This window comes from Stegostoma tigrinum, unplaced genomic scaffold, assembly GCF_030684315.1.
Source record: "Stegostoma tigrinum isolate sSteTig4 unplaced genomic scaffold, sSteTig4.hap1 scaffold_111, whole genome shotgun sequence".
Lineage (NCBI taxonomy): Eukaryota > Metazoa > Chordata > Chondrichthyes > Orectolobiformes > Stegostomatidae > Stegostoma > Stegostoma tigrinum.
This window is the reverse complement of record NW_026728062.1, coordinates 220,793-244,782: the sequence shown is the minus strand read 5'-3', so window position 1 is coordinate 244,782 and position 23,990 is coordinate 220,793. Positions and strand designations below refer to the sequence as shown.

The 23,990-nt window shown below is 46.2% G+C and overlaps 1 protein-coding gene across 1 annotated transcript in view; it reads right to left on the bottom strand.

Moving 5' to 3' along the window:
* Nucleotides 1–23,990, bottom strand: part of LOC132207615 (complement C4-like) — a 201,613-nt gene that overhangs the window by 15,830 nt on the left and 161,793 nt on the right. The window contains exon 7 of the mRNA XM_059643559.1: nt 8,498–8,610. Coding sequence (XP_059499542.1) covers nt 8,498–8,610 — 113 coding nt within the window. The remainder of the gene's footprint in view (nt 1–8,497; nt 8,611–23,990) is intronic.

Genomic DNA, 23,990 nt, shown 5'->3' with positions numbered 1-23,990 from the left:
GTCACTGCATCCCATGTCCCTCAGTCACTGCATCCCATGTCCCTCAGTCACTGCATCCCATGTCCCTCAGTCACTGCATCCCATGTCCCTCAGTCACTGCATCCCATGTCCCTCAGTCACTGCATCCCATGTCCCTCAGTCACTGCATCCCATTTCCCTCAGACAGGGCATCCCATTTCCATCAGTCACTGCGTCCCATTTCCTCAGTCACTGCATCTCCTTTCCACAGTCACGGCATCCCATTTCCATCAGTCACTGCATCCCAATTCCATCAGTCACTGCAACCCATTACCCTCAGTCACTGCATCCCATTACCCTCAGTCACTGCATCCCATTACCCACAGACACTGCATTTCATTTCCCTAAGTCGCTGCATTTCATTTCCACCAGTCACTGCATCTCATTTCATTCCGCACTGCATCTCATTTCACGCAGTCACTGGATTGCATTTCACTCGGTCACTGCATCGCATTCCACTCGGTCACTGCATCCCATTCCCCTCGGTCACTGCATCCCATTCCCCTCGGTCACTGCATCCCATTTCCCTCGGTCACTGCATCCCATTGCCCTCGGTCACTGCATCCCATTGCCCTCGGTCACTGCATCCCATTGCCCTCGGTCACTGCATCCCATTGCCCTCGGTCACTGCATCCCATTGCCCTCGGTCACTGCATCCCATTGCCCTCGGTCACTGCATCCCATTGCCCTCGGTCACTGCATCCCATTGCCCTCGGTCACTGCATCCCATTGCCCTCGGTCACTGCATCCCATTGCCCTCGGTCACTGCATCCCATTGCCCTCGGTCACTGCATCCCATTGCCCTCGGTCACTGCATCCCATTGCCCTCGGTCACTGCATCCCATTGCCCTCGGTCACTGCATCCCATTGCCCTCGGTCACTGCATCCCATTGCCCTCGGTCACTGCATCCCATTGCCCTCGGTCACTGCATCCCATTGCCCTCGGTCACTGCATCCCATTGCCCTCGGTCACTGCATCCCATTGCCCTCGGTCACTGCATCCCATTGCCCTCAGTCACTGCATCCCATTGCCCTCAGTCACTGCATCCCATTCCACTCAGTCACTGCATCCCATTCCACTCAGTCACTGCATCCCATTCCACTCAGTCACTGCATCCCATTCCACTCAGTCACTGCATCCCATTCCACTCAGTCACTGCATCCCATTCCACTCAGTCACTGCATCCCATTCCACTCAGTCACTGCATCCCATTCCACTCAGTCACTGCATCCCATTTCCCTCAGTCACTGCATCCCATTTCCTCAGTCACTGCATCTTCTTTCCACAGTCACGGCAATTCCATTTCCCACTGTCACGGCAATTCCATTTCCCACTGTCACTGCGTCCCATTTCCCACTGTCACTGCGTCCCATTTCCCACTGTCACTGCGTCCCATTTCCCACTGTCACTGCGTCCCATTTCCCACTGTCACTGCGTCCCATTTCCCTCAGTCACTGCATCCCATTACCCTCAGTCACAGCATCCCATTTCACTCAGGCACTGCGACCCATTTCCATCAGTCACTGCGTCCCATTTCCATCAGTCACTGCGTCCCATTTCCCACTGTCACTGCATCCCATTTCCCTCAGTCACAGCATCCCATTTCACTCAGGCACTGCATCCCATTACCCTCAGTCACTGCATCCCATTTCCATCAGTCAATGGGTCCCATTCATCTCAGTCACTGAATCCCATTTCCCTCATTCACTGCATCCCATTTCCATCAGTCACTGCATCCCATTTATCTCAGTCACTGAATCCCATTTCCCTCAGTCACTGCATCCCATTCCCCACAGTCACTGAATCCCATTTCCCTCATTCACTGCATCCCATTTCCATCAGTCACTGCATCCCATTTATCTCCGTCACTGCATCTCATTCCCCACAGTCGCTGCACCCCATTCCCCACAGTCACTGCATCCCATTCCCCACAGACACGGCATCCCATTCACTTGAGTCGTAGCATCCCATTTCAAACAGACACTGCATCTCCTTTCCCTCAGTCACTGCGTCCCATTTCACACAGCCACTGCGTCCCATTTCACACAGCCACTGCGTCCCATTTCACACAGCCACTGCGTCCCATTTCACACAGCCACTGCGTCCCATTTCACACAGCCACTGCGTCCCATTTCACACAGCCACTGCGTCCCATTTCACACAGCCACTGCATCCCATTTCACACAGCCACTGCATCTCCTTTCACTCAGTCACTGCATCTCCTTTCACTCAGCCACTGCATCCCAGTTCACACAGCCACTGCATCCCAGTTCACACAGCCACTGCATCCCAGTTCACACAGCCACTGCATCCCAGTTCACACAGCCACTGCATCCCATTTCACACAGCCACTGCATCCCATTTCACACAGCCACTGCATCCCATTTCACTCAATGCTTCACCTTACACTCAGTCAGGGCATCCCATTTCCATCCGCCACGGCAATCCCATTTCACTCAGTCACTGCATCCCATTTCACAGAGTCAATGCATCTCCTTACCATGAGTCACTGCGTCCCATTTCACTCAGTCACTGCGTCCCATTTCCCATAGTCACTGCATCCCATTTCCCAGTCACTGCATCCCATTGTCCTCATTCACTGCAGCCGATTCCCCTCAGTCACTGCATCCCATTTCACTCAGTCACTGCATCCCATTACCCTCAGTCACTGCATCCCATTACCTTCAGTCGCAGGATCCCATTTCCAACAGACACTGCATCCCATTTCCGTCAGTCACTGCATCCCATTTCCGTCAGTCACTGCATCCCATTTCCCTCAGTCACTGCATACCATTTCCATCAGTCACTGCATACCATTTCCATCAGTCACTGCATCCCAGTTCACTCAGTCTCGGCATCTCATTTCCCTCAGTCACTGCATCCCATTTCCCTCAGTCACTGCATCCCATTTCCCTCAGTCACTGCATCCCATTTCACTCAGTCACTGCATCCCATTTCACAGAGTCACTGCATCGCATTTCAGAGTCACTGCATCTCCTTTCCATCAGTCACTGCGTCCCATTTCACTTAGTCACTGCGTCCCATTTCCATCAATGACTGCATCCTATTTCCCAGTCACTGCATCCCATTACCATCAGTCACTACATCCCATTACCCTCAGTCACCGCATCACAGTACGCTCAGTCACAGCATCCCATTTCCCTCAGACACTGCATCCCATTCCCATCAGTCACTGCATCCCATTTCACTCAGTCACTGCATCCCATTTCCCATAGTCACTGCATCTCCTTTCCTCAGTCACAGTATCCCATTTCACTCAGTGACTGCATCCCATTCCCCTCAGTCACTGCATCCCATTACCCTGAGTCACAGTATGCCATTTCCCACAGTCACTGCATCTCCTTTCCCTCAGTCACTGCATCCCATTTCCCACAGTCACTGCATCCCATTTCCAACAGTGACTGCATCCCATTGCCAACAGTCACTGCATCCCATTTCCCACAGTCACTGCATCCCATTTCCAACAGTGACTGCATCCCATTGCCAACAGTCACTGCAATCCATTTCCAACAGTCACTGCATCCCATTTCACTCAGCCACTGCATCCCATTTCCCTCAGTCACTGCATCCCACTTCACTCAATCACTGCAGGCCATTTCACTCATTGACTGCATCCTATTTCACTCTGACACTGCGTCCCGTTTCCCTCAGTCACTGCATCCCATTACCGTCCGTCACTCCATCCAATTACTGTCAGTCACCGCATCCCATTTCGATCAGTCACTGCATCCCATTACACTCAGTCACTGCATCCATTTGACATAGTCACTGCATCCCATTTCCCACAGACACTGCATCCCATTTCCACCAATTACTGCATCCCATTTCACTCAGCCACTGCATCCCATTTCACTCAGCCACTGCACCCCATTTCACTCGGCCACCGCATCCTAGATCTCACAGTCACTGCATTACAGTTCAAACAGACACTGCATCCCATTTCACTCAGTCACTGCATCCCATTTCACTCAGTCACTGCATCCTATTTCCCTCAGTCACAGCATCCATTTCCCTCAGTCACTGCAGCCCATTTCACTCAGTCACTGCAAGCCATTTCCACAGTCACTGCATCTCCGTTCCCTCAGTCACAGCATCCCATTTCCATGAGTCACTGCATCGCATTCCCCACAGTCACTGCATCGCATTCCCTTCAGTCACTGCATCGCATTCCCTTCAGTCACTGCATCGCATTCCCCTCAGTCACTGCATCGCATTCCCCTCAGTCACTGCATCCCATTTCCATCAGTCATGCATCCCATTTAGCTCAGTCACTGCATCCCAGGTCACTCAGTCACTGCGTCCCATTTCAGACAGTCACTGCATCCCATTTCACGGCTTTGTGAGGGGTAGGTCATGCCTTACAAACCTTATCGAGTTTTTTGAGGATGTGACTAGAAAGGTTGATGAGGGTCGAGCTGTGGATGTGGTGTATATGGACTTCAGTAAGGCATTTGATAAGGTTCCCCATGGAAGGCTCATTCAGAAGGTCAGGAGGAATGGGATACAGGGGAACTTAGCTGCTTGGATACAGAATTGGCTGGCCAACAGAAGACAGCGAGTGGTAGTAGAAGGAAAATATTCTGCCCGGAAGTCAGTGGTGAGTGGGGTTCCACAGGGCTCTGTCCTTGGGCCTCTACTGTTTGTAATTTTTATTAATGACTTGGACGAGGGGATTGAAGGATGGGTCAGCAAGTTTGCAGACGACACAAAGGTTGGAGGTGTCGTTGACAGTGTAGAGGGCTGTTGTAGGCTGCAGCGGGACATTGACAAGATGCAGAGATGGGCTGAGAGGTGGCAGATGGAGTTCAACCTGGATAAATGCGAGGTGATGCATTTTGGAAGGTCGAATTTGAAAGCTGAGTACAGGATTAAGGATAGGATTCTTGGCAGCGTGGAGGAACAGAGGGATCTTGGTGTGCAGATACATAGATCCCTTAAAATGGCCACCCAAGTGGACAGGGTTGTTAAGAAAGCATATGGTGTTTTGGCTTTCATTAACAGGGGGATTGAGTTCAAGAGTCGTGAGATCTTGTTGCAGCTCTATAAAACTTTGGTTAGACCGCACTTGGAATACTGCGTCCAGTTCTGGGCGCCCTATTATAGGAAAGATGTGGATGCTTTGGAGAGGGTTCAGAGGAGGTTTACCAGGATGCTGCCTGGACTGGAGGGCTTATCTTATGAAGAGAGGTTGACTGAGCTCGGTCTCTTTTCATTGGAGAAAAGGAGGAGGAGAGGGGACCTAATTGAGGTATACAAGATAATGAGAGGCATAGATAGAGTTGATAGCCAGAGACTATTTCCCAGGGCAGAAATGGCTAGCACGAGGGGTCATAGTTTTAAGCTGGTTGGTGGAAAGTATAGAGGGGATGTCAGAGGCAGGTTCTTTACGCAGAGAGTTGTGAGAGCATGGAATGCGTTGCCAGCAGCAGTTGTGGAAGCAAGGTCATTGGGGTCATTTAAGAGACTGCTGGACATGCATATGGTCACAGAAATTTGAGGGTGCATACATGAGGATCAATAGTCGGCACAACATTGTGGGCTGAAGGGCCTGTTCTGTGCTGAACTGTTCTATGTTCTATGTTCTAAGTCACTGCTGCCCATTTCACTCAGTCACTGCGGCCCATTTAACAGTCACTGCATCCCATTTCCACAGTCACTGCATCCCATTCCCCTCAGACACAGCAGGCTATTTCCCACAGTCACCGCATCTCCTTTACTCCGTTACTGCATCCCATTTCACTCCGTTACTGCATCCCATTTCACTCAATCACTGCATCCCATTGCACTCAGACACTGCATCCCATTTCCCTCAGTCACTGGATCCCATTTCCATCAGACACTGCATCCCATTACCCTCAGTCACAGCACCCCTTTTCCCACAGTCAGTGTATCTCCTTTCCTCTGTCACTGCATCCCATTTCACTCAGTCACTGCAACCCATTTCGCACAGTCACTGCAGCCCACTTCACGCAGTCACTGCATCCCATTTAAGAGTCACTGCATCCCAAAACCGTCAGTCACAGCATCCCATTTCCCTCAGTCACAGCATGGCATTTCCCACAGTCACTGCATCTCCTTTCCCTCAGTCACAACATCCCATTAACCTCAGTCACAGCATCCCATTTCACTCAGTCACTGCATTCCATCTCCCACAGTCACTGCATCCCATTCGCCACAGTCACCGCATCCCATTTCCCAAATACACGGAATCACCTTTCCCTCAGTCACTGCCTCCCATTACCCTCAGTCACAGCATCCCATTTCATTCAGTCACAGCATCCCAGTTCACACATTCACTGCAGCCCATTTCACTCAGTCACTGCATCCCATTTCACTCAGACACTGCAACCCATTTCCCACAGTAACTGGATCCCATTTCCCTCAGTCACTGCATCCCATTAGACATAGTCACAGCATCCCAGTTTACTCAGTCACTGCAACCCAGTTCAATCAGTCTCGGCATCCCATTCCCCTCAGTCACTGCATTCCATTACCCTCAGACACAGCATGCCATTTCCCACAGTCACTGCATCTCCTTTCCATCAGTCAACGCATCCCATTTCCATCAGGCACTGTATCCCATTTCCCGCAGTCACTGTATCCCATTTCCCGCAGTCACTACAACCCATTTCCCGCAGTCACTACAACCCATTTCCCGCAGTCACTGCATCCTATTTCACTCAGTCACTGCATCGAACTACCCTCAGTCACTCCATCCGATTACCCTCAGTCACTGCATCCCAGTTCACACAGTCACTGCATCCAATTTCACTAAGTCACTGCATCCCGTTTCACTGAGTCACTGAATCGCATTTGTTGTTCTCACTTGAATGCAATGGTCATGAATCTCCTCCAATGGCTGGTCATGTATTTCCAATGCAAAATTTTACCAAGTTTTGATTTTCAATTTTGATTACATGTGTTTCCTCTATTCTATAAGATGCTGCAATAAACTCAAATTTGACGAATCAGAATTCAACCACCATTACCTACAGAGTTAATTTCATCAAACAGATCCAATTAGAATTGTCACATTCCCAAATCCTGATTCAAGTTTTTCTAATTATGGGCCACGTGGTTCAGAAAAAAGACACTTAGAGTCAGAGAGATGTACAGTAGGGAAACAGATCCTTTGGCCCAATTTGTCTATGTTGACCAGATATCCGAAATTAATTTAGTCCCATTTACCAGCATTTGGCCCATATTCCTCTCAACCCATCCTATTCATATACCCATCCACATGCCTTTTAAACGTACAAGCCTCCACCACTTCCTCTGGCAGCTCACTCCATACATGCACCACTATGAAAAAAATCCGGTCCATTTTAAATCTTCCCTCTCTCATTTTTAACCTATTCCCTCCAGTTTTGGATTCCAGCAACCCGGGGAAAAGATCTTGGCTGTTCGCTCTATCCACATCCCTCGTAATTGTATACACTTCTATATGGTCAGCCCTGAACTCCAAAGTTCCAAGAAATAGCTGCCTGTTCAAGCCCACGGTATACCTCCAACCTCCGATGCTGGTAACATCCTTGTAGATCTTCTCTGCACCCTTTCAAGTTTACAACATACAACAATACAGCGCAGAACAGGCCCTTCGGCCCTCAATGTTGCGCCGACATCCTTCCTCTCACAAGGAGACCAAAATCGATTGCAGTATTCCAAAAGCAGCCGAACCAACGTCCTATATGGCTGCTAAGTGATCTCCCAACTACTATACTCAATGCACTGACTGATAAAGGCGAGCACACCAAATGTCTCCTTCATATCCTTTCTACCGGTGGCTGTACTTTGATGGAGCTATGAAACTGCACTCCAGTGTCTCTTTATTAAGCAACACTCCCCACAACCTTCAGTGGAAATGTGCTGCCCTGATTTGCCTTTCCAAAATGTAGCACCTCACATTTGACTAACCTCAACACCATCTGCCATTCCTCAGTATATTGGCCCTTGTCAATGTCCCATTGTATTCTGAGGTGACCTTCTTGGCTGGCGACTACACCTTCAATCATTGGGAAACTTACTAACCACACCTTGTATTTTCATGTCCAAATCATTGCATCACTTCAACTCCCCCTCCCACTCCCTGAATGACATGTCCATCCTGGGCCTCTTCCAGTGTCACAACCAAACCACCCAGAAACTGGAGGAGCAGCACCTCATATTCCGCCTCGGGAGCTTCCAACTCAATAGCCTCAATGTGGACTTGGCCACCCTCAAAATCTCCCCACCCGCCAGCCTCATCCCAAGACTAGTTCCTCCCCTCATCCCCGCCTCCATGACCTGTCCGCCTTCTCTCCCACCTATCCACTCCTCCCACCTCACTGACCAACTCCCACCACTGCTTGGAATTATTCTTCTTTTCACACTTCATCAGCTCGATGTTATTTCTAAAATCTATTTTCCAATTGTTGGAAAAAGTGAGATAAAGAGAAGTAAAAGAAGTTACATTCTTACCACTCCGGAAATCTCTGAATATTCTTCTGTTGAAAGGCCGCCAAGGAACAATGCAATTCTTTTGTCACGAACGCTGTGAGGGAGACATCTTTTTCGGTTCCACTAACTCCACCCTAAGGAAGACAAACCCACGTAACATATCTAGTGACTTAAAGCAGACTCTATTGTTGCCCAATGTGGAGAGCTGGATGAACACAGCAGGCCAAGCAGCATCAGAGAAGCAAGAAAGCTGATGTTTCGGGACGAGACCCTGCTTCAGAAAATTGGCGCTGGAGAATCTGAGATAACAAGGTGTAGAGCCGGATGATACTGCTTGGCCTGCTGTGTTCATCCAGCTTTACACCTTCTTATCTCAGATTCTCCAGCATCTGCAGTTCCTATTACCTCTATTGTTGCCCTTTCACTTCACTGAACTAATATGAGCCAGTAGTTTGGTTTAGGCTCGTGTAATCTTACGGTTATTGGCCTGTACAAAATCCTGAATTAATTTTGATCGACTGACGGGAGGAGAGATGAATTTTAGAGAAATTTTTGTTTTCTACCAATTTGCAGAGGGCATCGTGGGCGATTGAAGGACAGTGTTATTATCCTCCAGGTCTGTGGACTGCATCGTTACCAACTTGCCCATTTGCATATACATACAGTATTCATGATGTACCAATGAAACATAATAAACCAATACTGCGTACGAAAAACAACGCTCACATATCAATGGAAATTTAAATATTTATCATAGAGTTTGAAGGGTTGAATTCAATGATACAAAGCAAAAACCAGTGAAGATGAGTGCAGTTGGTCAGCACTTTTGCCACTAAGTGGAGGTTGGCAGTTTGAGGCCACCCAGGAACAAGCAAGCTCTGTCTAACTCCAAGGGCAGCACGGTGGCTCAGTGGTTAGCACTGCTGACTCACAGCGCCAGGGACCCAGGTTCGATCCCACCGTTGGACGATTTTCTGTGCGGAGTTTGTATATTCTGCCCATGCCTGCATGGGTTCCTGCTGGGTGCTCTGGTTTCCTCCCACAGTCCAAAGATGTGCAGGCTCGGTGTATGGGCCATGCCAAACTTGCTTATTGTGTTTAGGGATGTGTAGGTTAGGTGTGTTAGTCATGGGAAATGTCGGGTTACTGAGGAAAGGGTCAGGGGATGAGTCAGGGTGAGACGCTCTTTGGAGGGTGGCTGTGGACTTCTTGGGTCAAAAGGGGCTTGTTTGCACACCGTAGGGATTCTATGATATGGAAGTATCTTTTGAAGTGGACATTCGTGGGTATGCTATAATAGAGACCTTGAAATACTGCACAACAAATATTTGGAACTAGACTGTCAATTCAGACATAGCATCAAAAAAAGGTCATGGAAGTTGTCACCGATATAAAGGAGGATTGATGAAAATCCAGCAGGAAATGGTGTCAAAAGGCACTGTATCTTTTATTCATGTCCAGTTATTTTGTCCAAGGCACTGGATGCTGGCAGGATTGAAACATTTAAGAAATGCTTCACAAATCACATATAAGGACCTGCACATCTTTGAACAATGGGAGGAAACTGCAGCACCTGGCAGAAGCCCCTCGCAGACGCGAGGAGGAGGTGTCTATTCCACACAGATAGTTACCCAAGACTGGAATCTCAATTGGCTCCCCAGTGCATGAGCAGCTCTAACCACTGAGCACCTACCTTGCCCAGAAGGGGTTTTATAAGCGCATACATTATTTCCATCAAGACAGATCCAATCCTCTATGTCCAATCAAAATAACACATTGTAGATATCATGACAACAATCATAAATGATTTTGAACAAGTAAATCAAAAAACTTGAAATAGTTTCCAAGCCTAAATACTAGATATGTTGCAGTTAAGATGAATAGCGCAACAACAAAAAGGCCATATTTTATGTGACGATCGGTAACACTTGAAAACTTGCAACAATTTGTCGCCAGTAGTGCTCTGAAGTGGCTTGATGGTGCACTCCTTCATACACTGTAATGAAACTCCAAAGATCACAAATTCTCCTTCAATACCGTGTTCTAACAGTGACTGCATCAACCTGTGTTTATGCGCCTGACTGGAAACCCACACAACATGCATAAACAAAAAAAAATCTAAGGTGATAGGAGAAAAAAATTTATGTATGCAACGTCTTTGAAAAGCAACTATTTGTAGCGGCTGCAAGCCCACAAGGAATCTCGTTTCGCAGATTATATTCATTTGCACTGCAGGTCATCCCAGTCAGAATCAGTTTTCGTTTCATGATAGATAGCTAAAATGTCCACTACAATGAACTTTGGTTGATCAGAAGATTTTAAGTAAGGACTATGTCTTGTGTGAGCTGACGGCATTAGGGGATGGAGAAGGTACATGCACTGCTGGCATCTTGACACCATTGAATGAGCAAGCGTGGACGCAAAGGTTGTAACAGGTAACAATTGAACAGGCAATATCTTTTGAGCTCCTTCCGAGCAGGCCTGTAATACTCTAAAGCTGTGCTAGACCCTCACTTCCTCCACCTTACGTACGCTGCCTTTTCTTTTTGACAAGTAGCACCTCTGTACCCGTCATCCAAGGCTCCTTAATCTTACCCCTTCTTACCTGTCTCAGAGGAACAGATTTATACATCACTCGCAACAACTGCTCCTTGAACAGCCTCCACATGTCTGCTACGCCCTTTCTGTGGAACAATTGCTCCCAATCTGTACTTCCCAACTCCTGTCTGATAGCATCATAGTTTCCTTGACCCCAGTGAAATATCTTCCCCTGGTAACTGCTCCTTTCCCTTTCCATGGCTATGGTAAATGGGAGGCTCCTGCGGTCACTGTCGCCAAAGTGTTCTCCCACCACGAGATCTGACACCTGTCCTGGCTCATCGCCGAGCACCAAATCCAAAATGGCCTCCCGCCTCGTCGGCCTGTCCACAAACTAAGTCAGGAAACCCTCCTGAACACACCTGACAAAAACGGCTCCATCCAAACCATCTGCACTGAGGAGGTTTCAATCTATATTGGGAAAGTTGAAGTCACCCATAACAACAACCCTGATACGTTTGCACTTTTCAACAATCTGCCGGCCAATGAGTTCTTCAATCTCCCAACTGCTACTTGGGGTCCGTAGAAAACCCCCAGTGAAGTGACTGCTGCCTTGCTGTTCCGAACTTCCACCCACACTGACTCAGTCGACAAACCTTCCTTGGCAACCTCAGCCCATACAACCGCAGTAGACGAGTCCTCAAAGGTTCTTTCAGCCGCCGTTATACTGTCCTTGACCAACAAAGCCACACCTCCCCCTCTTTTACCACCTTCCCAGACCTTAATGAAAGATCTAAACCCGAGAACCTGCAACATCCATTCCTGACCCTCCTCTATCCATGCCTCCGAAATGGCCACAACATCGAAGTCCCAGGTACCTATCCAAGCTGCAACCTCACCTACATTATTCCGGTTACTCCCGGCATTAAAGTCGTCACACTTCAATCCAGCTTGCTGTCTGCCAGCACACTTCTGTGACAGTGAGGTCCTGACCATGTCCTCCCTATGCTCATCCTCCTGTGTACTAGGACTACACCTCAGTTTCCCATCCCCCTTCTGAGCTCGTTTAAATCCAACCGAATGGCACTAGCCAATTTCCCACCCAGGATATTCGTGACATCACAGACCCTGGCACCTGGTAGGCAACACACCAATCGTGAGTCTCTTTCGTTCCCGGCAAATCTTCTATCAGTCCCACGAACTATTGAGTCCCCAATGACTATCACTCTCTTCCTATCCCCGCTTCCCTTCTGTGCAAGAGGGACAGACTCTGTGCCAGAGACCTGCACCCTACTGCATACCCCTGCTAAGTCATCCCCCGGAACAGTATCCAAAATGGTATAGTTGTTTTTCAGGGGAGCGACTGCAGGGGAGTTCAGGGGAACAACCACAGGGGAAGGTGAGTCAAGCTACACCGGTAAACGTGCATTTTTGGCTGAAGAAACATGTGTTTCAATGTGAACTAATGGAAGAAGCCATGGAGTCAAAGCTAAACATTTCGACAATAAGACAACCATTCTTAAAAGCAGCATACAGCGTGAAAAAGAAATGAGCTGCTTTAATATCCACTTAAAATTTATGTGGAATATCAGAAGGAATTTTCTTATTGACTCCATTGTGCAATCATGTCGAGCTAAAAATGTTAACTGCATTAATTAATACTAACCAGAAACGGACTTTGTGGTAAATGGTTTGACGATTTTCTGTATCTGGAACATCCCTTTTCCTTCTCGAACGAAGATCGTACCAACCTATGGTACCAAACGGTGAGTCAAACGGACACGACCCGTAATCTTTAAATTCCTCATCAAAACAGTCTAATCGTATGGTTCTGTGCAATAAAAGAGAAAGAATAAACATGTTTCCCACAATTTTGCTGATGTTTACGAACAGAATGCTCAAATTCAAAAAGTTTGGGCTGGCATGTCTGCTTCCTCCAGCCTGTTTAAACTGTTCCATTCAATGTGAAATTTGTGATAAGTTTTAGCACACAGGTCTATTTGATCTGTGCCACCACCTTCTATTAGTCATACATGCTTTCCCCCTCTTCCTGTAATACATTCCTTGAAGTGTTCAATGAGATTTTGATTTTAAATCTTATCGTCATATTCTTTTGATTCTCAAGCATCAATGAATCTGATGTTGCCGCCATTCCATGCAGTGCACAGCACGTCAAACAGGAGTCTTACTCTTGCCATGAGCACTGAGGTAGAATGGGGTCACAACTGTCTCATAGTTCAGAATGAAATTCTACATATAGGGCTATGAAGAGTCATGCAGTTAATTTTATTTGACATGCTATTTCTTTTCTTCACAAATATGCTGGATTTAAAGTGATCTTCACCCTCATTTAAAATGAATTCAATATCCAACCATCTGTAAAACTAGCATATCCAAATTTTAATTTGAGTTCAGTGTTACACAAATATATTACTTTTTTAAAAATTATGTTCGAGACAACATTAACATTTCATTCCCTGACAGCGGGTGAACTTAGTTTTAAACTCCAATTTTCCTTTGGTATTAATGGAGAGATGAGCCTTTTTGCAAGCACCGAAAGGCTGCACCAGTTTATGCTAAAACTGATGGAACTCTAAGTTTCACAAATATGTTCCTATTAAACACTAATTCCTATTGAAGCAGTATGAAGCTAAATTCATTCAACTGGACAGCAAAAATGGTCAAGATTTTAAAAGCAAGCAACTATTTTGAAGTCACTCTTCGAACTAAATTCCATCTTGGTGTCTGAGAGTCCATAGGTTCCTCACTCTCAACGAACCAGTCAACTGTCATGCAATTCCTGAAACACACAGACAAAAAACATCAATGTTAACAGTCACTAAGATTTTGAGAGTGATTTGGAATTCGTACTCAATACCCCCTGGGGAAAATCTGTTCCAATCTGGATAGTACTCACTTATTACCATCCCACCTACCTTCCCCAGCACCTCCTCCCCCTCCACACTATTTGTTTCTGAGCTCCCTTCCACCCTCCATTTCTCAGGAAGGGTGCTGACCCAAAACCTCAACTTTCCTCAGCCTCTGATGCTGCCTGCCCTGCTGTGTTCCTCCAGCTCCACAATGTGTTATCTCAGACACCAACATTGGCAGTTCTTAATATCTGGATAACTCATTCTCACCTTGTCACAAGTGATTTATACTCATTATCTTTTCAGATGACGCATGTACATGTAGATACATAAATATACATATTGCACTTATATGCCTGAACCATTAACCTAGAGGATATTTTAAAAGAGTCTCTTCATATCTGCATGAAAGAGAAATCATCAAGGTCATAACTTTCATTTGAGGAATAACTCGAACATTCAAAGTACTCACAGTCAGTGTCCCATTTCCTTGACCAGTCAATTTGATGTGAATCTTTCTTCCAAGCGGAAGCTACAACAACAATTACATTTGAGACTCAAACACTTCATTGCATCACCAAGATTTCCTTGTCTGTTTGAAACATAAGATCATGAAATAATCATGGACAGATTGGCCAACAGTGTAATTTAATGTGTGTTGTGGCAACTCAAAATCACAACCATTGAAGTGATCTTTAAAAAGCTGTTGTCATACAACAGAGCACTTTTTGAGATGCAGTGATGAACATACTTCCTGAGATGCAAATAATATATGCCAAATTAATTCCAAAGAATACCTTTACAATTAAAAAGAAGCTAAAAATCTCTTTAAATTGCGAAGCTTGTCAGATTGCTCTTAGTCAATGGAAATCGTTCAGAACAATTATTTATTCCCAGATGAAAAGGAAGTGTATACATTTCATGACAACAAAATGTGAGGCTGGATGAACACAGCAGGCCAAGCAGCATCTCAAGAGCACTTTTGTCCTCCTGAGATGCTGCTTGGCCTGCTGTGTTCATCCAGCCTCACATTTTGTTGTCTTGGATTCTCCAGCATCTGCAGTTCCCATTATCTCGTATACATTTCATTTTCACATCTTATCCAAGAGAGACAAAAAAAACCTTCACGAATGCATTGTCAAACAAGAAGACTCACAAAAAAAGTCATTTGGCCCATTGAATATTCCTCCATCATTCGGTGAGATCATGGTTGATCTCATTACATTTATCATGACACAACATTTCCACCAAACCCTCCTTATAGCTAATACATTCCGATCCAAGTAACATCCCGGTAAATCTCTGTTTCTGGGCCATGCCTTGTCTTTCTAAATATTTTTTCAGTCATCTACAAATTTAGCCACAGCACATGCACCTCTTTCCTCCAAGTCATTAATAAACAAGCTGAAGACCTGTGGTTCCTTCAGCGCGACCTCATTCCTTACTGACAAGCCAACCCTGGCATCTCTGTCCATTTGTATCGAAGATAATGGGAACTGCAGATGCGTCAGAATCCAAGATAACAAGGTGTGGATCAGGATGAACACACAGAAGTAGAAGGGTCTCGGCACAAAACGTCAGCTTTTACGCTCCTGAGATGCTGCTTGGCCTGCTGTGCTCATCCAGCTCCACACTTTGTCATCTCTGTCCATTTGCCTGTTCTTTCTATCGGACATGAATCATTGGCTATTTCGTTCCCAACACTTATCCCCTAACAACCACCTCTCTGTGATACCCAGAGTGATGTATCTGTCAATTTCAATCTGCTCCACAAACTCATTCACTTTGTTTCATACACTCCCTGCAATTCAATACAACATCTTCAGTCTGGCATTTACAGCCACCCTTCTTATCTGCTGCAGCTGAAGTGAGACCCCTGACCATTTCCATACTTTTTGTCCTATTACTTGCTCTGGAAACTTTGCTGAGCACTTACCAGCTTCTAACTTTTTCCACAATTTTCCATGCAATTGAGCTCACCCACTCCACACTTTTTATTTTAACGCCCTAGCCCCAGACCTAGCTCTGTATTTTGCGAGGATACTTGTCCCAATATGATTCTCGTCGAGCCTATAACACCAGAACGACTCCCTCCTTCCCCATACCGATGCCAATGTCCCATGAATTCAAACACATTTCTGCCATGCCACCATTTGAACAATGTACATCGATAATTATGTTCACAACGTGCCAAATTGCTCAGATAATAATCCAGAGATTATAACCATTCTGGTTCTGCTTTCTCACCTCAGTGCTCATAATCCCTCAGCAGGACCTCTTTCCTCTTTCTTCCATATCAATGGTACCTGTGTGGACCACAATAGCTGGATTTCTACTCCTCCCACTTCAAGTTCCTTTGCAGCCGAGATGGAATATCCTGAACCTGGGCACCAGGCAGGCAACATTACTTTCGAGACTCTCGATCCTGGTCACAACGAACAGTGTTCATTCCCCTAACTATACTACCTCTGATTATAACTACATTTCACTTTTTATCCCCTCCTGAATGTCCCACCTGTACCACAGTGCTATAGTCAGTTTACTCATCTTCCCGAAACCCTGCACTCTCATCCACACAGGAAGAAAGAATCTCAAACCTGTTCGATAAGATCAAAGGCCAAGGTTCCTTCTGCACGACATCCTGGATCCTTCCACCTGCCCTGTTCTTTGTCATTGGCCACTGACCAAGTTTCAGCTAGTTAATCTAAGGTGTGTGACTGCCTCCTGAAGCACATCATTCCCTGGTAACTCTGCCCCACATGATTTGTTGATTGGTAAAAACTGAGATTCCAGTTCATCAACCCTGAGTTGGAGTATGGGGCCTGACCACTCCCCCGTCATGAAGGTACAAATCATCATCTGGCCTGGCATCTCCATTCCAATTACTTCGATCTTAATTTGATTTGAAAACATTCTGGTCTTTTAGTTTGTAGCCTGTAAATATTTCTCCGATTTACTTTCAATCTGAAAGCTACCGATAATAGATTCTTAAACCAGTAGCGATCACCAACCAATGAACCTGGTTCACCCTCTCGGTCCCTGATTCGAGCGTCAATTCACCCTGTCTCAAAAAAAAAATGCTTATGAACTATCAGGCAAAAAAAGCAAGCAAATGGCACCTCTTACACTCTGCACTGATTTACCGCATTGCCACCAAGTTCCCCAAAATATATATATTCACTTCGTGCATTTCACTCGAGATGTGATCTCTTCTTCCAGAACGTGCAAAGCATACTGATCCATAGCAATATACTACCTTCAAAACCTCAGCTCTTAGCTTATTACTTTTGAGTACATTCTCAATGCTTTCTCCAAGTCCAAACACAACACATTTACTGGTTTTCCTCTCTTAATTCTCCTCCCAAAACTTCCTCCAAAAACCCAAACAAATTAGCCAGACATAATTTCTCTTTCATCAGGCTATGCTGATTCTGTTTGATTAGATTATGATTTTCCAAATGTCCTGCTATTATTTTCTTCATAGTTGATTGCCACACATTTCCAACAATAGATGTTAGACTGGTTCGGTTGTAGTTATCTTCTTTTTGCCTCTCTCCTTTTTAAATAGGGACGTCACATCAGCATTTTTCCAGCCCTCAGATGCTTCTCGAGAATCTGAACGTTTTTGGGAAATTACAGTCACTGCATATAACGACTCTGAAGCTCATTGTTTAGAATCTTAGAAAGTAAACCATCACGGCAAAGAGTCCAATCTGCTTTCACTCCATTAGATTGTCTACTGCTACTTCTCTCATGGTAGTGATGCTGTGGTAGTGATGTGTTTAATTCCTCCCTGTATTCTTTAGTAATAAGGGGATCCTTGAAGTATCTTCCACTGTAAAGGCTACCCTTTTATCATTGTCGTTGTTCCTTGATTTAAAAATTAACCTGGCCATCTCAGCCGAGCAAATAATTAATGGCATTACCTCGAAAGCCTTCTCTGAGAAAGTGTTCAATAGATTGCTACAACCTGAAAGAAGTAATTCTTCCCCTAAATTAATAGGCAACCAATTTGAAAATGTGGCCTCTGGTCGTAAAATCTTTCACAATATTAAGGGAGTGCTGCACTGTCACTGGAGGCCCCAAACCCCACCTCTTCCTCCGGTACATTGATGACTGTATCGGCGCCGCCTCTTGCTCCCCAGAGGAGCTCAAACAGTTCATCCACTTCACCAACACCTTCCACCCCAACCTTCAGTTCACCTGGGCCATCTCCAGCACATCCCTCACCTTCCTGGACCTCTCAGTCTCCATCTCAGGCAACCAGCTTGTAAATGATGTCCATTTCAAGCCCACCGACTCCCACAGCTAACTAGAATACACCTCCTCCCACCCACCATCCTGCAAAAATTCCATCCCCTATTCCCAATTCCTCCGCATCCGCCACTTCTGCTCCCACGATAAGACATTCCACTCCCGCACATCCCAGATGTCCAAGTTCTTCAAGGACCGCAACTTGCCCCCCACAGTGATCGAGAACGCCCTTGACCGCATCTCCCATATTTCCCGCAACACATCCCTCACACCCCGCCCCCGCCACAACCGCCCCAAGAGGATCCCCCTCGTTCTCACACACCACCCCACCAACCTCCGGATACAACGCATCATCCTCTGACACTTCCACCATCTACAATCCGACCCCACCACCCAAGACATTTTTCCATCCCCTCCCCTGTCTGCTTTCCGGAGAGACCACTCTCTCCGTGACTCCCTTGTTCGCTCCACACTGCCCTCCAACCCCACCACACCGGCCACTTTCCCCTGCAACTGTAGGAAATGCTACACTTGCCCCCACACCACCTCCCTCACCCCTATCCCAGGCCCCAAGTTGACATTCCACATTAAGCAGAGGTTCATCTGCACATCTGCCAATGTGGTATACTGCATCCACTGTACCCGGTGTGGTTTCCCCTACATTGGGGAAACCAAGCGGAGGCTTGGGGACCGCTTTGCAGAACACCTCCGCTCAGTTCGCAACAAACAACTGCACCTCCCAGTCGCAAACCATTTCCACTCCACCTCCCATTCTTTAGATGACATGGCCATCATGGGCCTCCTGCAGTGCCACAATGATGCCACCCCAAGGTTGCAGGAACAGCAACTCATATTCCGCCTGGGAACCCTGCAGCATAATGGTATCAACGTGGACTTCACCAGTTTCAAAATCTCTCCCACCGCATCCCTAAACCAGCCCAATTCGTCCCCTCCCCCCACTGCACCACACAACCAGCCCAGCTCTTCCCCTTCACCCACTGCATCCCAAAACCAGTCCAACCTGTCTCTGCCTCCCTAACCTGTTCTTCCTCTCACCCATCCCTTCCTCCCACCCCTAGCCGCACCCCCATCTACCTACTAACCTCATCCCACCTCCTTGACCTGTCCGTCTTCCCTGGACTGACCTATCCCCTCCCTACCTCCCCACCTATACTCTCTCCACCTATCTTCTTTTCTCTCCATCTTCAGTCCGCCTCCCCCTCTCTCCCTATTTATTCCAGAACCCTCAACCCATCCCCCTCTCTGATGAAGGGTCTAGGCCCGAAACGTCAGCTTTTGTGCTCCTGAGATGCTGCTTGGCCTGCTGTGTTCATCCAGCGTCACATTTTGTCATCTTGGATTCTCCAGCATCTGCAGTTCCCATTATCTATGGTGATTCTGTTTGATTAGATTCTGATTTTCCAAATGTCCTGCTATTATTTTCTTCATAGTTGATTGCCACATATTTCCAACAATAGATGTTACGTTGTTTCGGTTGTAGTTATCTTCTTTTTGCCTGTCTCCTTTTTAAATAGGTATGTCACATCGGCAGTTTTCCAGCCCTCAGATGCTTCTCTAGAATCTAAACCTTTTTGGGAAATTACAATCAACGCATACACCGACTCTGAAGCTCATTGTTGAGAATCTTAGAAAGTAAACCATCACGGCAAAGAGTCTAATCTGCTTTCACTCCATTAGATTGTCGACTGCTACTTCTCTCATGGTAGTGATGGTGTGGTAGTGATGTGTTTAATTCCTCCCTGTATTCTTTAGTAATAAGGGGATCCTTGAAGTATCTTCCACTGAAAAGACTACCCTTTTCTCATTATCACTGATAATGGGAAGCTCAGATGCTGGAGAATCCAAGATAACAAAGTGTAAAGCTGGATGAACACAGCAGGCCAAGCAGCATCTCAGGAGCACAAAAGCTGACGTTTCAGGCCGAGACCCTTTTCTCATTATCATTGTTTCTTGATTTAAAAATTAGATTAGATGATGCCCTACAGTGTGGAAACAGGCCCTTCGGCCCAACAAGTCCACACCGCCCTTTGAAGCATCCCATCCAGGCCCATGCCCCCATAACCCTGAAGACTACGGGCAATTTAGCATGTCCAATCCACCTACCCTGCACATCTTTGGACTGTGGGAGGAAACCGGAGCACCTGGAGGAAACCCACGCAGACACGGGGAGAATGTGCAAACTCCACACAGACAGTCGCCTGAGGTGGGAATCGAACCCGGGTCCTTGGCGCTGTGAGGCTGCAGTGCTAACCACTGCGCCACCGTGCCGCCCCTAAAATGAAGACCCTTCTGAAGAGGGTCTAGGCCTGAAACGTCAGCCTTCCTGCTCCTCTGTTGCTGCTTGGCCTGCTGCGTTTTTTAGATTAGACTACCTACAGTGTGGAAACAGGCCCTTCGGCCCTACAAGTCCACACCGCCCCTTGGAGCCTCCCACCCAGACCCATCCCCTATAACCCACAAACCCTTGAACACTACGGGCAATTTAGTATGGCCGATCCACCTAGCCTGCACTGGGCTGTTGGAGGAAACCAGAGCACCTGGAGGAAACCCATGCAGACACGGGGAGATTGTGCAAATTCCACACAGACAGTTACCCGAGGCTGGATTCGAACCTGGGTCCCTGGTGCTGTGAGGCTGCAGTGCTAACCACTGAGCCACCCTGCCGCCCTGGCCGTTACAGCCAATTAACCTGGCCGTTACAGCCTAGCAAATGATTAATGGCATTACCTCTAAAATCTTCTTGGCTAAAGTGTTCAATAGAGTGCTACAACCTGAAAGAAGTAATTCTTCCCTGAATTAATAGGCAACCAATTTGAAAATGTGGCCTCTGGTCGTAAAATCTTTCACAAATGGGAGTAATCTCTACGGATATACACTATCAAGCCTCTTTAGAATCTTACATGTTGAAAAAATAAGATTTTTTCAATCTTATAAACGCCAATGAACGTAGTCCCAGCCTGCCCAACTTTCCTAGGCATAGCAATCCCCTACGCCATTTCCGAAATCAACCCAGTCAACATGAGGTGTATGGCCTCCGCAGCATTCGCTCTGTGGCCGTACATGACTTGTCAGTTACCATCCTGCTGCTACAACTCTACTTCTATGTACGATGCAGTCCTCTGTCCATCCGAACATACTACCCTTGAACACATGGGCTCTTTTCTTTTGAGACATCTTATGAGCTGTACCTTATCAAATGCTTTGTTGAAATCTCAATGTACTACATCAACTGGTGGTCCTTCATCAGTAATGTTTGTTTCCTTCTCAAAGCACTGTAGCAAGTTTGTCAAGTATTATTTCCCCTTTATAAAAGGATGTTAACTCTGCAGGATGTTATAGCACACTCAGTACCCTGTTATTTCATCTTTCATTGCCGGCATGAACATCTACCCAGGTTGACCTAAATTGGCAATAATTGCTTGCTATCGGGTCGAAGTATTTTTCTCATCATGGTGTTATGTTCACAATCTTTCAATCCTCTGAGAATTTTCCCCAATCTGAGGATTTTTGCGACATTATCATCAGTGCATCCCTAGTATCTGTAGCTGCATTGTTCAACATGAGAGGATACAACTCATCACACCCCTTGGATATTTTCTCTACTGATTGGAGTCATGTTTGGAATTCTGTGCAGTGACATTCACTTTTAACAATTTGCCAAATACTACCAGGAACAGAAATTGTCATCCAGCTGCAACTAAACTAAAGCTTTCAGCACAGAAGGAAGTCTTTCAATTCATTATGAACCTAATAACTCCTGAAAAGGGCAATACAATTTGCCTCAGTCCATAAATGTTCTTCGTCCAACATCCTGAGATGCATCATCTGTTTTTCTTCAAATTTACCACAGATTCTGTTTCAATCATCCTTTCAGCAATACGCATGACAACAATTCGGCATTCTTAGTCCCCCTGTAGCCTCCGTTGCACACGTGCATTGTTCGATGATTATTTATTTGTGTGCCTGCTTTTTTGCTCGAATGGATAAAGGTAAATTTCTGTTCTTTTGTCATCAGAGCTATTGCCTCCTCACTCTCATCTTCCTTGTTTTATCCTGTGCTGGAATATTTAATTTGTTGACATATCTGAAATATGTTGTTGAATGGATCGGGTTTTGTAACATTGCATTCCCCATAGACCATCTACCGATGCTGTTGCTTGTTCTAACAGTTATTATCTCGCAGAGTGGAAAATGCAGTTTGAAAGCAATGGAACGTTATCGATGAAGAAGTTGATGCATAAATTGCTGCAATCTTCTAAACTACAAACTCACCTTCAATTCTTTCTCGGTCAGAGCATTATGCCGGCGCAAATGAATCGTGTTCTCAATGGGACTTCCAAAACCATGGAATTGAATTTGCATGTTGATTTCTTCTTCCCTCTTCAGAAATGCAAAGTAGTATCATGATGAAGCTTCCAAGGCGATGATTGTGTCCTTCGATGAACGGAAAAGTGACTTTTAGATTCATGCAAATATTTCACTACTTCTATAGACATGAAAGGCAAACATTCTCCCTGCATATGACCCAGTCTCATTTTATCGTATCTTTGTGATTTTACACGCCACGGAATAATCATTGCAGTGTAACAGAAATGTTGATCATGGAAATTTATCACTGTTTTCATAAATAATGGCAAATTTTCAACATCTTGCAATTGTATGAAGGCTCAGTCTCATCACACCTCGCCTGCTGCACAAAGACATTATTACACTGCTTTCAATGTTAGGGCTGAAACAAAACACAATCATGACACAAATGCATCAACACACTACTTTCAATAGGATCTGATATCCTTGCCAGGCACTGGAGGGGTTGCGGAGACTGGTGAGTGGATAAAGTCGTTCCTCTGTTCAAGCAGGAAAACGGGGACTTTGCAGGAAACTACAGACTGGTGAGTGTCTCATGTCTCAAAGGTATGGGCTAATAAGGGACAGCCAGCATGGCATGATGCGAGGCAGGTTATGTCTTACCAAGTCAGTTGAAGTTTTCAAGGAGGTGGCAAGGGTGATCAATCAGGGTAGAACAGTTGATAACATATACATGGATTTTACGAAGGTTTTCAACAAGGTCCCTCATGGTATGCTCATCCAGAAGATTAAGATCCATGAGATCCGTGGTGACTTGGCCTGCCCATATAAGGCAGACGGTAGCGGTGGAAGGCTAACAAAGATAACACAGTATAGGGCTGGAGGAACACAGCAGGCCAGGCAGCATCAACAATGTCAGCTTTCATGTTCCTCTGATGCTGCCTGACCTGCTGCGTTCCTCCAGCTCCGCACTTGGTTATCTCTGATTCCAGCATCTACAGTTCTTGCCGTCTCAGTGGTGGAAAGCTGTTTTTCTGGCTGCAGCTCAGTGACGAGTGGTGTTCCGCATCGATGTGACTTCTGCTGTTTGTGATATATGTAAATGACTTGGTTGCAAATGTAGACGGAGGATTACTAAGTTTGCAGATGATATAAGGACCAGTGGACTTGTGGACAGCATGGAAGGTTGTCAAAGGACACAGCAAGATACAGGCCAATTGCAAACACGAGCGGAGAAATGGCCGATGGAATTTAATCTGGGCAGGCATGAGGTGTTGCATTTTAGGAGACCAAGTGTTAAGGAAAGGGATACAGTTAATGGCAGGACCCCAAACAGCAGTGATGTCCAGAGGGATCTTGGGGTCCTAGACCATAACTCCCTGACAGTAGCCACACAAGTAGATAGGGTGGTCAAGAAGGCATATCGCATGCTTGCCTTTATTCATAGGGGAACTCAGTGCAAGAGCCAGGATGTCACATTGCAGCTTTACAAGACTTTGGTGAGACCACACAGAGTATTGCAT